The following is a 14,337-nucleotide window of genomic DNA, read 5'->3' on the forward strand; positions in this document are numbered from 1 at the left end:
ACAACTTCACTACTAGAAACACAGTGAGAGGGAGCCACCAGAAACCATCAAAACTGAAGAAAAACTACCAAGTGAACACTGGCCAAACTGATTTGATGTTACACAAAATAATCAGTGAATCAACAGCAGCAAAACTACAGGTTATTACCTCATATAAATGTAAAAGATACAGTAGTATCTACAGTAGTGACTATTTTTCTAGGTCAAATTTTGACAGTTTGGCAGATAGTTTAACATACAAAGTACAGGGCAACTACTGCGTAAACATACAGAGGTCTTACCTTAAGGACACCTACTGGAAGTTAGTTTGAACTTTGGTCTCCCACATGGAGGACAGCAATGTTACCACTGCACTAACCAGCCAGGGGGGACTTACCCTTCTTCATATTTACTTCAGTTGTAAATATGTTCAGCTAAATATGATTTGGTTTCTCAGTCATTTAGGGCTGGATTTAGTTCTTTTGTGTTATTTCTATAATTTTTATCTCCTGGCACAGAAACAAGCTGCTGACCATATTGGCAGAAGATCACATCATTTTCTAGCACATTCACGCAGGGTGTTATTTACTCTGTAACAGATTATTCTAATTGTAGTAAATTACCCGTAAATAAATAAATAAATTAAAAAAATATATATGGTACTGTGCAAAGGTCTTACGCCACAATTAGATCTGTTGTTTTAGCATTGCTCTGTAGAAGAATAAAAAGTCAAAGACAAAAATTGCAGTGAAAGCCTGTGACACTAAATCACCAGATCCTCCTCTGTGCACTCTCTGCGTTGGGAATCCTCGTTCTTTTCCACTAGATGACTCTACTGTCTTAAAAAATACCTGTCTCTCTGTCTGCATCTGGATGTTATCAGATCAGGTGTGGCTGTGAATCAGTTGTCTGCCAATCGGCGGTCCGATTGGGATACTGAACCCCAAGTTGCCCCTGATGAGTCAGATCAGCTGCATAGCAGCTCTGCCATCAGTGTGTGTGTGTTAATGGGTGAATGAGAAGCAGTGTAAAAGCGCTTTGAGTACCAGCTAGGTAGAAAAGCGCTGTATAAGTGCAGACCATTTACCATTTACCATTTACCACTGACAACCAACTAAGCTTTACTAACCAAATGCAGCATCAGAAAAATGACACCATACCTCTAAATGATTTGCATACCTGTGCTCTACCAAAGAATGTAGTTCCTGCACCACACAGAAAAAGAGTCCAAACAAAGCTTTTTAGCTCAGTGGCCCCACGATGGTGGAGCAAACAACCTAATAACTTAAAACAAGAAGACAAAAACAAAAGCTGTCCCCACACATATATTTGCTTTTATGGTGCGTTGCTTCAGATGTCTTCTCACTGACTTTAAGATTTGTTGTTTACTTCACTTGTAAGTCACATTGACAAATGTCTGTTAGCAAGAGCTCACTGCAAGGTGCTTTAGCCCAGAGGCATGCTGGTAGGCTGCAGCATATGGTTGGTTATAGACAAAGGTTCAACTGCCAGGCACAGTTGCAGTGCATAAAAATACTAATGTGTTCAATTAAATGTGTTTATAATACTATATATAAACTGCATACGATCAGATTTATATGTAGCATACCTAATCTGCCTCATAACTAGGGCAGTGGTGATGTTTCACATTGTCTGTATTTGTGTCACTGCATCAAAAAAGTTAAACAAATGTGCAGATCATATTAAACTGAGGGTTAGAATTTAAGCCCTAAATGAGACATACCAACAAACCCATCTAATCATCCAGGCGTCACTTTTTATAGCACGGTTGATCAACTTAGTTCATCATTGCTCTGGCAGTGTAGATAATAAGACCAACATATACATTTACAAACCCAACTGAGAAATATTTCAAGCTGCCATGGACCAGCTGAAAGAAATACTGAAAGATTTAACAGCTGTCATGCAGTTATTTCACAGTGTTGTCATTCTGGTGTGAAAAAATCTAGGTTTAAGGTTCTCATAAGCTTCTAATAATCAACAGCTGTTCATGGACAAAAGCAATATGTAATAGTAGGACATAAGCACGAATAGACGATATAAACAAATGAGAGATGGAACTGGTCATTTCTATATGCACATGTGGGTAAAGAATTAATGAAAACCTGGAATAAAGTGCAGAACAAGTGCAATAAAAAAATAATTAATAAATAAAATCATTAAAGGACAAGCAAAAATCTCATGCTGTACCAGTGCACAATACAAGAATTCAGGCAAGGAAACAGTCCTTCTGTCGAGTGGTGAGCTATTCCACGATACTGGAGACTACACTGTAAATGCTATAGGTTTTAATCTAGGTCTAGGTACATCCAAAACCAACTGGTTGTAGCAGGGGTAGGCAACACAGGTCCTAGAGAGCAGCCCTGGTTGATTTCCAACTATTCCTGAATGTACAGCTTCTGATTCCAGGAAATAGATATATATCAATATATATATATATAATGAATTGGGTGACCTCATAATTTAACTCATTGAGTGATGCTATTTTTTACTCGCATACCTGTATTTGTTTCCTCATGTGTTGCTTAGTTGTTTTTCCAGGTGGAAAAATCCCCAGAGCAAATTCTGTTTGTTTGTTTGTTTGTTTGTTTTAATTCTTTATTACTTAGGAGTGAAAATCTTGTTTTACTACTCAGGTGTCTGACATAGATACACAGACCTCTGAAAGCTGCTGCAGTTCTGACATAGGGGATACCGTTCCACCGAGGGTAATTAATCTTCTTGTTTGACCCAACAAAGGCAGCAAAGCAGTAAACAGGCGGCTCATTAAAACCACAGTGCTGTTCATAGCTTTCTTCACTGAGTCTTTAAGTGACTGTCACTCAGTAGCACCTTTAGGATCTTTGTTAAATCTTGTAAGAAAGATTCTAAATCACTCAGTACTTAAAAGGTGCTTCATAGAGCAAAGAAAACCTCAGCTTCAAGTTGAATTAATTGTGTGAATACACCTCTTCTCTGTGTATGGTTTGATTGCAGTTCCTGAGTGAAACAGTAATGTGTTTGTCACCGGAGTGTGAACTGGTCTAAACCTGGAGTGATTGGGTGCTAGAGCCTGAGTAGAGTGATTTCCAAACAGCAGGCTTACCTCATATCAAAGCCAGCCTATCTGGCTCCTTTCTCTTGCCTCTGTGTTCAGTAACTAGAGCAGTAGATGGCAGCATGGACTTCTGCAGGCTCAGGAGATATCTAATTATCTGGCATTAAGTGTAAATGGAAGGCTTCCTTCTAGCATCCCATTCCTCATGGGCACAACAGGGATAATCTGTAGTCTTACAAACCATTAGGCTTTACAGACACTTGACCCAAGCAGACAACACACAGAAAGTCTGACAGAGTTCTGACAGAATGTCAGAGTTGTCAAAGTCACTTCTCCTCCTGTATCTCTCTCTTTCCTTCACTCGCACCATCATCCAGCAATGCAAACTTTCAATAGCCCTATATGGTTTATCATAAGCAATATACGAGCGCACACAACACAGTTCAGAACATCCACACACTCTCAGTCATACACTAAGATAGTCAGATCAGATATAACATCACAAAGGTTTGTCTTGTGGAATGTATGTGGATTTTATAAGAAGGAGAAGAGAATTAAAGTTAGACAACCCCTCTTTTTTTCACACTTTCTTTACTTAACTATCTTCTCACTCTGGTGCAAAACTTATAATAGGAGGGGACTTCAATCTGGTATGTAACCCAGAACAGGACAGGCTAAGTATAGCAATAATAGTAATTGGCAATCGATCCACCTTTTTTAGTCATAGAATCTTTCCTAAATCAATTGGAATTACCTATCACTCTCCTTGGTTTCATAAATACCCTACAGCAGATGACAGTTAAAAAAGCCCCAGGGCCAGATGGTTTTATAAAGAATTCTGGAACATGCTAGGGAAAGATCCTACACTCAATCAAAATAATCAGCAAAGCACCTGCCAGAAGACTTGAAAAGTCCCTCTATAAGCCACTCTGATCAAACAGGGTTCATTAAAGTCAACAAACAACATCAACTAGAGTCAACTATTGTCTCTTTAGATGCAGAAAATTCTTTCGACAGGGTAAACTGGAAATTTCTGTTAACCACGCTACATAAATTTGGATTTGGGAACTCTTTCATTACTGGATTCAGATACTTTACAGTTCTGCAAATGCCGCTTTCCCAAGGTTCAGTCTCTGCAGAGGGACCACACAAGGTTGCCCACTCTCCCCCTCACTCTTTGTGATCTTCATCAAACCATTAGCTGGAACAATTAAGCAAAACAAAAAAATTACCGGAATAACGTCAAAAAATGTACATCATAAAATAAGTCTATATGCTGATGATGTATTACTGTTTCTCCTAATCCGCCAATCTCTCTCCCGACAACTATCAGTCAATTTTTGGACATATCACTCGTGAAAAAAGTAAAAATGAAGGTTCAACCCAGAATCTGTTCTCAGTGAGCCCTATCCAGCCATCACAGGTATGGTTTAAGGCATTGGACTTAGACATCTCTACATCTTTATGGAAAAATAAACCATAAAAATAACCCATGCAACCCACATGGGTTATTTTTCAGTTTTGGTATAGGTAGGAGAATGTGTGTGGTGTACTTGTGGAGGGTTAGTGTGTGGGCACTTGTGTCTGGATAGTCTCTTCCTTTGCCTCCTGCTGTTCCCACCATTCCCCTGTGTGTCAGGTCCATTGTTCTCCCTGGGTTAATATCATACTTGGTCATACTTGGAATGGTTGGTATGCGTTGTATGTTTCAATTGTTGTTATTGTTAACTTTATTACACCTGGATTAAAACAAGAGTAAGAGCCAAACTGTCCAGCACAACAAGGTATATAGTTATCAGGACACACACAGTAATTTAAAAAAAAGAATTTCAAAGCTGTTACAGCACTACTTTAAAGTAAAGTACTACTTATAGCAGTATGTGTTGCATATTAAACTTCGCTATTTTGTTCATCACAACAGCAGGAAACGGTGAAGTGTCAAAATCTGGCATCAAATGTGTTGTCATGTTTAGGATCTTGTTTATTCATTCTTTGACTTAATTTCTCATTTAAATCACATTAATATTTTTTATTTCAGCTGCTTTTATTTAAATATATTTGGAAAGAGTCATGTATTGTAAGTGTAAGATTGGTTTTGGAACATGAGCCTGGTCACACAACCTGCCAGCATTCTCCGAGTACCAGTTATCTTTTTACTACTGTTTTAACATGTTCAAATGTTCTGACCAAATAAATAGATTAACTGGTCCATTACAGTGTGTGTTTATGGTTGTTGGAGCTGTCTGATTGTCTCACCACACCCCAGGTGCTCTAAACAATGGCTGTGCTGATGTAATGCTGGCAATTTCCCTGTTTTTTGCAGGTCACTGCCAGGGGATTCGCCCCATTGTTGCAGTTTGCCTATACTGCTAAGCTGTTACTCAGCAGAGAAAACATCCAGGAGGTCATCCGCTGTGCCGAATTCCTGCGCATGCACAACCTTGAGGACTCGTGCTTTCGCTTCCTGGAAGCTCAGCTGCGCAGTGAGGAGGATGGCTTGCTGCCCTTCCACAAGGTGGCTGCAGAGGTAAACAATTCAGAAGATGAGAGCATGCAGTCAGAAGTGGAAAGACCCATCTCTCCCAGGGTGCTGCGGTGTGCTGATGCCCTCACCTCCTTTCAACGGCCTGACGAGGATCGGCTTGCAATGGCTATGCCCAGTAACTTCACAGATGGCCGTCTGGACTTTGATCAACATGGAGCGTCAGACCTGCCACGATGCCCCAAGTACAGGAAATACCAGTGGGCTTGTAACAAGCACAATAATGACACCTCCTCAAACACCAGTACCTCAGGTTTTCCAAGCACATTAAAGGAAAGCAGCGTTAGCGGGGCAGTGCCAGGGCAGGGCAGGCTGCCTTTGGCACAGATCAAAGTTGAACCCCAGGCAGATGAAGAGCCCATCTCATTGTGCCTGTCAGGGGATGAGCAGGATAGAGTGACAGCCATGGAGATGGATACCCCAGTATCTATGGAAAGAAACAAGAGAACCAAGTCTCCTTCCTGCCTCCGAGCGTTTTTCAAGAAAGGAGTGGACCTTCCCAGTTTGCCCAATACATCACAGCAGCTATTTGCCAATAGACTTGTTTGCCCCCAGGACAAAGGAAACTCTCAGGGAGATAATAAAAATGACTTAAAACCTTTCACAGGGGACCTGGCTCTGTCTGTTACATCCCCAAAGGACATGGACAACTTTCCTGCCCGGTTGTCCCTTAAGACCACTTCCTGCGATGGAATCTGCAAACAGGAAGTTGAACTAGACCGCCGTAGTGTCATATTTTCCTCAGGGGCTTGCAACCGTCTGGGAACCCCAGCGCATTCTTACCCTGGTGGGAATTCATTGGAGATGGAGCTCTCTGAACACATGCCAAAGGGCATGTGGGCCGGAGCCAGCCACTCCCTCCCCACTTCCCAGACCTATTCTCCCAGCACCACCTCCACTGAGCCTCCACTCCTATGCCGTCCACGGCCAAACACCAGCTGCCCAGTGCCAATCAAAGTATGCCCACGCTCTCCACCTTGTGAGACACGAACCAGGACTTCCAGTTCCTGCTCCTCATACTCCTATGCGGAGGATGGCAGTGGAGGCTCTCCCTGTAGCCTGCCTCAGTTTGAGTTCTCTTCCTCACCATGCTCCAGTGTGGCACGGTGCCTCAATGTGGACCAGCAGGAGCAAAGCGTGGGAGGAGATGTTCTTTTCACCCAGGTGCGGCCCAAGATCAAATGTGAGCAGTCCTACGGCACCAACTCTAGTGACGAGTCAGGCTCCTTTTCAGAGGGAGACAGTGAGTCCTGCAATGTACAGGAGCGGGGGCCAGAGGTGAGTGTAAAACAATTCTATTCACTCTTAACACACAATGTAACTATCACACTCATTCCAGTGTGGCTAATTATAATGTAGTGGCCTGCTCTAGATCTGGATTAACAGTCATTAAAGCATCATGTTAAAGCAGGAGTGTTCCGTTTGTGATTTACAGCCCTTCCAAAGGACCCAGGTGTGCTTTGATAATATTAATTAGCTTTATGCACTGCTGGATATCTGTGTAATGAATCAATATGTAAGCTTAAAATGCACTAGGACATTCTAAAATAGGAGGCTGTTGTGCTTTTTTAATCGCTGCGGTAGGTTGATCATCATGTTTGGTTAAAGCACTGATTGAAGGGGATTGAAGGGTCAGGATTCTTGTACGGTAGTACTGGCTTCTGTAGTGATTCCCTTTGGGTTTATTTGTGTTTCTGCCCGTGCCAACTACCCTAACTAGCTAGTTTCATAGGAGAAATACTACAACATCTGTAATCCACATAAATAAAAAAATAATACATTCATGTATAAGCACCATTCTAAAAATGTGTTACAAAGTGCTTCACATAGGAGACAAAAAACAGGGGTAGCCCAACAAATCCAACTTGAGCAAGCACTAGGTAAACAGCGGAGAAGAAAGAAAAACTCTCTTTAGAGGAAGAAACCTCTAGCAGAACCGGCCGTTAGTCAGCCATCTGTCTCGATGCCTCAATAATGTTTTCCAACTCTCAGCTGAGCCAAAATCTGACATTTCTGACACTGTATGTTAACAATAAGCTGTGCCAATGCTTTGCCGAGGTTTAATGGGTGGTGGATACAAAAATATCTGTATGAGAAGTTCAGGTCAGTCTGATGTAGTCCACTTTGACAGTGCTGACAATAGCCAATCCTCTAATCATCCTCCCTTAATCCACCTGGGCAGACACCCTCCAAGCTGCAGACTAGACGACTGTGATTATTGCCAGATAAAGATCAGAGAGGGCCCCTTCTAATTCCCAGATAGAGCCCAGTGCAGGTGTAATAATATTAGAATAACTTCCCACCTTAGGAACGGTGAGAAAGAACGTAATATCTGTACATACAGAATACCTAGGCATAGTCAACAACTATGGACTCACTTTATTGATTAAAATGTCCATTTGTATCTTCCCGGCACATGTTCTACAAATTATGTGCCAAATTTCTTAAATGCTGAAACTAGTGTTGTCATAATCCTCTCTCCACACTGTCACGTTTCATTAATTAGCTCTTTGACCTTTCAACCCATCATTATGATTCTTGAGTCTGTTTGCTTAAGGTGTATGCAGAATAGTTTTTGATGCACTGAGTGTAAAGGGCTGCTCTATGTCACAGAGGAGAAAAGAAAGAACGTGGTGTGTTGCCATGGTGACCAGATTCACAAGTCACTGTGTTGCTAGGGTTGGAGCTACATGTCAGGATTGTACTTTTCCATGGAACAAATTCAGTTGCACAGAGTAGTAAGATAAAGAGGCTCAGCAGAAATGTGTAATTATTATCTTCATAGCGTGACCCATCATCACCAGATTTGTAGGCCTTTGAAGGGTCTACTGAATGTGCTGCTGTAAATTGTGTGGGATCGACTTACAGTGAGGGCTATCAACCCAGCTATACACATTTCACTTCTCTTTGTGTGGATTTGAGTGTGTTTATATATGTATGCCAGCCATTGTATGTACTCAGTTACACCACACAGTATCCTCTGTCAAATGTCTGTTGACTCACGTATGGTTATCTGTCAGCTTTCCACTCACTGATAGGCTGTCAACAAAATTCTTAATGAATGAATTTTTTTCCAGCTTTTCTGTACTCTACAGTTTATTATATAGAGGAGGACACAGAGGTGTACTTAAGCTACTGTAAAGTAAGTGTTATTGGGGTGGCTGTGGCTCAATACGTAGAGCAGTTGACTGCCAATCGCAGGATTGGTGGTTTGCTTCCCGGCTGCCACGTCACATGCCAAAGTGTCCTTGGGCAAGATCCTGAACCCCTAGTTGCCCCCGGTGAGTCAGGTCAGCTGCATAGCAGCTCTGCCATCGGTGTGTGTGTGCTTGTGTGTGTGAATGGGTGAATGAGAAGCAGTGTAAAGCGCTTTGAGTACCAGCTAGGTAGAAAAGCGCTATATAAGTGCAGACCATTTACCATTTACCATTTATCTACTCCTCACTGGCTTTTAAGGGGTGGGAGAAATTCTCCTCAAGCTTTCTCAACTACTCCTTTTCCTCTGTGTAATTCAGGCTTGCAAACAAACACGTGGAGAAGGCTGGTTTAGTTGTTTTTGTGTAGCAGAGGGTGTGGAATTTAAAATAGCTGCAGCCTGGACATAGTGAATTCAGATGAGAAATGAAGTTGTTAAGTGTGGGCCAGTGGGACTGAAGCACAGTCATTAGTCATCCAAGGTGGCCAGAGTCAGTTGAGGTCTCTGGACTGCTCCTGCTCTGTAGTTGAATCCATATGAGCCACGTGTGTGTGAACAGCAGCAGACAATGGAGTCACATTTAGAGACAACTTTTGAAAGACCACAGTCTTGTATGGGAAGTGTAAAATGTGGCTATTGAGGGGATTTTGATATTTCTGTTGAAATAAAGAAAAACATGTTATTGTCAAGTCTCTTATAATAAAATTGTATATTCTTCCTACACAATAACATTCCGACAAAATATTTAGAAGGGTGAAAACTCCAGCTGGGGTCATGTTAGGTTAACTGGTGACTCTGAATGATTGTCTGCCTTTACATGTACTTTATGTCAGTCCTGGGATTAACTAGTCACCTGTAGCTGTACCACCTTTCACCCAATGTCAGCTGAGACTGTCTGCAGCCCAGTGGTACTAGTACACAGTATACCAGAAATAGTGGGACTAGTAGAATGTTTTATTGGTGTGTAGGTGTAGGTCAGTAACCTTATCATATAGAAATAGTGCTGTGTAACTGACTTCCTGTTCAGTCTATGTTAAGCATGAAGATTTCTTAGTATTAACCTGCAATTAATGGACTTTGGGGTTAATAAAGGTCTGTCACAGGCATCTTGACTTAAAGTGTTAGCAGAAACGTCAGGTATATTCCAGCTATGTGTAAAGCATCAGTAAAGGATGTTCTGTTATGAATGATTCAGATCAGACAAACAGTATCCTGTTTGTCTGATCTGATACTAAACTATCCCAAGACCTCAATGAGAGTCTAGTCTGTGGACCTGTTGTCCCGTGTTTGATTTGTAGATCCAACTTTATTGATTTGATAGGGGGAAAGTTATCAGGTGGTAGCATCAATCTAATCTATTGCCATCCAGATGTTTTTGATAAGCAAGAAAAAAAAAGTATAACCATCAAAAGAAATAATTTTGGCTGGTGTTAAGAAACTCAGGGAGTAGCAGTCATTTATGACTGAGTTGACTGTATGTACGACTCTTCTACTCAGAGCATTATTTGATCCTTCTTTTTACTGCCACATATTCATATATGTTGTTGCTACTATCATTTCATCATTGCCAAATGAAAGTTACCTACGTCAGTAGTATGGTTCCAAACCTTACATTATACTGTCACTTTACTAATGTCATAACTTGTCTTTGCAATTGCAGCAACGTTTGCCATCAGACAGGTCACAGGTGTTTTTGACAGTAGTGAAGGGGAATTGCAGCATTCACCAGCACCTGAATGTGTAGCCAGCAGCTGACAGCACTGTTTGCTTCCCATGTTTCCCTCTCTCTAGGAGATGGAGCCTCTACAGGGCTAAATTTGCAAGAATGTAAAATGTAACAGGGACCGTTATAGCGACAGCATGAACTCAGTTAAAAAACAAAACTTCTTCTGCTTTGAAAACAGCCATAGCAAATGATTGGGTGTTTGTGTGAAACTGCTGCAAATACATTAAGTGCTTTTGCAAGAATGTAAAATGGTAAATGATCTGCACTTTTCTACCTAACTAGTACTCAAAGAGCTTTTACACTGCATCTCATTCACCCACTCACATACAGCAGTGGCAGAGCTGCTATGCACAGCTATGTTGTATATCACCAGGGGCAACTTGGGGTTCAGTGTCTTGGCCAAGGACACTTTGACATGTGACAGAAGGAGCCAGTAATCGAACCACCAATCCTATAACTGAGAGACAACTACTCTACCTATTGAGCCACAGCCACCAACGTAGTGAGCATTAAGGCTTTAGAATAGGTCAAGAGACTGCAGTTGAGTTCCGAGTGACCACTTCCAGTGGTTATCTTTTTTAATCCTGGTCCTGGTAACAGATGAGCCCAACTTTACTCTCTTTACCCCATTTCCGCATAATGAGCCTGAGAAAGACAGTGACTGAGGGTAAATGGGAGAAATTATAAGACTGGAGAAAGAAATCTAGAACAGCAGGGTGTGAATTTATGACCACTGTACACCGAAGTGTACTCTATCACCCCAGCCTTGCTGCTAAACTGGTTCTCATGGTGGGTAGCTAAATTTATCCATCCCCTGTGTACCATTGACTGGTGGGTGAAGGGGAGAAAGAAAGCAGCACAAAGTTGTAGCATGTCCTTCCCTCCTGTTTTTATAGGTTGGTTTCGCTGAAGCTCACATCAGGTCCTCATACTGATGTTTTCTATCCCTCCCCACACCCAGCCTTTCTCTGAGACTGGAGTTGTCATGCCCTAGCGCTGTAGTGAGAGCTGATTGTAGCCTTGGGCCATTATTTATTCATATGTCTGCATGCAGGGCTCTTGGTGGGTCAGATAGCTGCGCTTGTAATGAAGTAACTCAAGCTATTTTCTTTGTCTGGGACATACAGACACCTAGTTTTGCTCTTCATTGAGGACTCATTACAATTCTGTCATGAGTAGACACCTTTCTTTATCCTCCCGAGTGCACCACTTACATTAGTTGATGCTTCAGCTACCTCTTTGTAGCATCTGGTGAAGAAACAGAGCTGTCTGTCAGTGCTGCAGCCTCTGACTGCAGTCATCTGAGCAGTTAGGGTGCTCCAGGGAGGATCTGGCCCCGATCAAGCAGTCAGGTAGAGTGGAGCAGAGTGTGAAGTTTCATCGCTTCCTCTCTTGCTCCTTTGTTTGACTTTGTTCTTCCTGTGCTCCACAGAGACAGCCACAGGGAGGAAAAGGGAAAGGGAGAAGAGAAAGACAAAGCTGCAGCTTGTCTCTTCTCTGCCAAGCTCTCTGACGGTCTTCCTTTGGCCTTTTCTCTTTCTCTGTTATGGCTCCACTGCTTTCCCTGCTGCCTAAAGCTACAGCTCCTTAACAGATACCACTGGGCTGGATCAGCTTATGATGCATCTATAGGTTTTCCATCACCTAAGGGCGGAGGCTGATTTAAACTTAGAAAGGGAGAATAAACACATACAGCCTTGACATTTTGTCATATTAGTTAATAAACATCATGTGGCCCTCTCTTTTTGATTTGCACTGTGAAGTCACTTCTGCAGGTATTCCACAAATTCTTTTGTTCTGCAGCTCATGAAGACTTCTGCAGATAAACATGACCTGAGAAATCACTGGACACTGATTTGAATCATGTTGACAAGTCACTGCCCCTCTCAGTCTGTCATACTGGCACACAACCAGGACAGATGGAGAGGGACTCTTTTCTTGGATCACCTTTTCCCCTCTGCTTGAGAACGTGCTACATGTTAAATATGAGGCAGTCAGAGCTGAAGGCGCACAAAGTCCTGCTCTGTGAGGCATGAGGAATGGTGCTCTTCTGCCATCATGTGGTCAAATGTAGTAACTGCCTTCTCCAAAAAGATCATAATATACTTAACCTGGTAACATTGTTGTGTAGTTACTTGGCATATGTAACTGCAATTCAATACTAATCTGCACCATGAAATCACAGGAGATGAATAGCTAAAAGTGTCGAAGTACTTCAACACAGGTGATTTTACTGTAGAGGATCATAGCAGGACAGGGAGAGGGAGGATTGGAGCAGAGTGGATGGCTGGTGTTAACTTAGGTTGCATACTGTGGCAATAAATACTAAAACAAATAAAATAATATATAAATAATTCTTGACATTTTTCTTCATTTTCCAGGTGAAGCTCCCTTTCCCCGTAGATCAAATCACAAATCTTCCACGGAACGATTTCCAAATGTTGGTGAAAATGCACAAACTGACTTCGGAGCAGCTTGAGTTCATCCATGACATAAGACGACGGAGTAAGAACCGCATTGCAGCGCAGCGCTGCCGCAAGAGGAAGCTTGACTGCATCTTGAATTTGGAGTGTGAAATCAGAAAGCTAGTAAGTGGACTTGTTCATAGCTGCATCTCCTGTCTTCATTTGACACTTAGACACATTTGATACACAGCAATCAGTATCCAAACAAAGGAAATTATGATGTGACAGGCTGGTATTGTTTAAAGACACACTGTAAAAAAGAAAAAGTAGAGAAAACTTAAAATTTCAAGGCAACCTACTACCTAAGATTTTTAAGGCCAACTCAAATTTCCTAGAGTTTTGTACAGTTAATTTTTTTGTTAAAGCTTTTATATGTCTAATAACTTAAAATTTTAAGTTTATCTATTGTTAAGCAAATGTATGTTTGATAAGAATAAAAATTAAAAAACAAAATTAGATTTTAACACACTGAGAAAAGTTGATTCGTAGCAATTCAATTCAATTTTATTTGTATTGCGCCAAATCACAACAGAAGTCATCACAAGGCACTTTACAGTGTAAGGTTTAAGACCTTACAGAGTATAATTATACATAAATTGATATAGAAAACTCAACAATCCCATTTCAGCAAGCTTTAGGCAACAGTGGAGAGGAAAAACTCCCTTTAGAGGAAGAAACCTCTAGTCTTAAATGTAGAGAGGGTGTCTGCCTCCCGAACCTGAACTGGGAGCTGGTTCCACAGGAGAGGGGCTTGATAGCTAAAGGCTCTGCCTCCCATTCTACATTTGGAAACTCTGGAACTCTGGAACCACAAGTAAACCTGCAGTCTGAGAACGTAGAGTTCTGCTGGGAAAATATGGAACTATGAGGTCTTTAAGATAAGATGGAGCCTGATTATTAAGAGATTTATATGTGAGGAGAAGAATTTTAAATTCAATTCTGGATTTTCTTTCTTGGTTTTTTGAAATGTTTCACTCCTCATCTTTCAAAGTTCTCCAGTGTAAGACACAGTCTATAGCCTTCAACTGTATCACAATTCTGTGTAAAAGTCATGTCCGGGCCTCAGTCAGAAGAAAGGCAACTTTACCTCGTGTATCTGCCATTTTCTGTGCTGTGTTCATCTATCCCCTCATCGCATGTGCACCAGGGATTCCAAATCTAACAACCTACTTTGGGTATAAAAAGGTTAAAGAAGATGTGAGCCATAGAGCCTGACAACTTGTTTTCTGTTTTCCACTTAAGGAACTAAATCAGTAAGGTGAAAAACAAAAACACAGTGGAGAATAAATTTGAGATGTTAGTGAAGGAGACTTGTGGAGACTTTCTGTACTTACTTATGGGGATTTAAACCAAGACAACTTATTTGAAGAT

General features: G+C 41.5%; 1 protein-coding gene across 2 annotated transcripts in view; it reads left to right on the plus strand.

Annotated features, from left to right (window-relative positions):
- bach2b (BTB and CNC homology 1, basic leucine zipper transcription factor 2b) overlaps nucleotides 1-14,337 on the plus strand; it is a 78,077-nt gene that overhangs the window by 57,903 nt on the left and 5,837 nt on the right. For both annotated transcript variants that reach the window (XM_026341334.1, XM_026341333.1), the window contains exons 3-4: nucleotides 5,361-6,857; nucleotides 12,883-13,089. In XM_026341334.1, the coding sequence (XP_026197119.1) occupies nucleotides 5,361-6,857; nucleotides 12,883-13,089 (1,704 nt within the window). The remainder of the gene's footprint in view (nucleotides 1-5,360; nucleotides 6,858-12,882; nucleotides 13,090-14,337) is intronic.

The sequence above is a fragment of the Anabas testudineus genome, chromosome 24, assembly GCF_900324465.2.
Source record: "Anabas testudineus chromosome 24, fAnaTes1.2, whole genome shotgun sequence".
Classification (NCBI taxonomy): domain Eukaryota; kingdom Metazoa; phylum Chordata; class Actinopteri; order Anabantiformes; family Anabantidae; genus Anabas; species Anabas testudineus.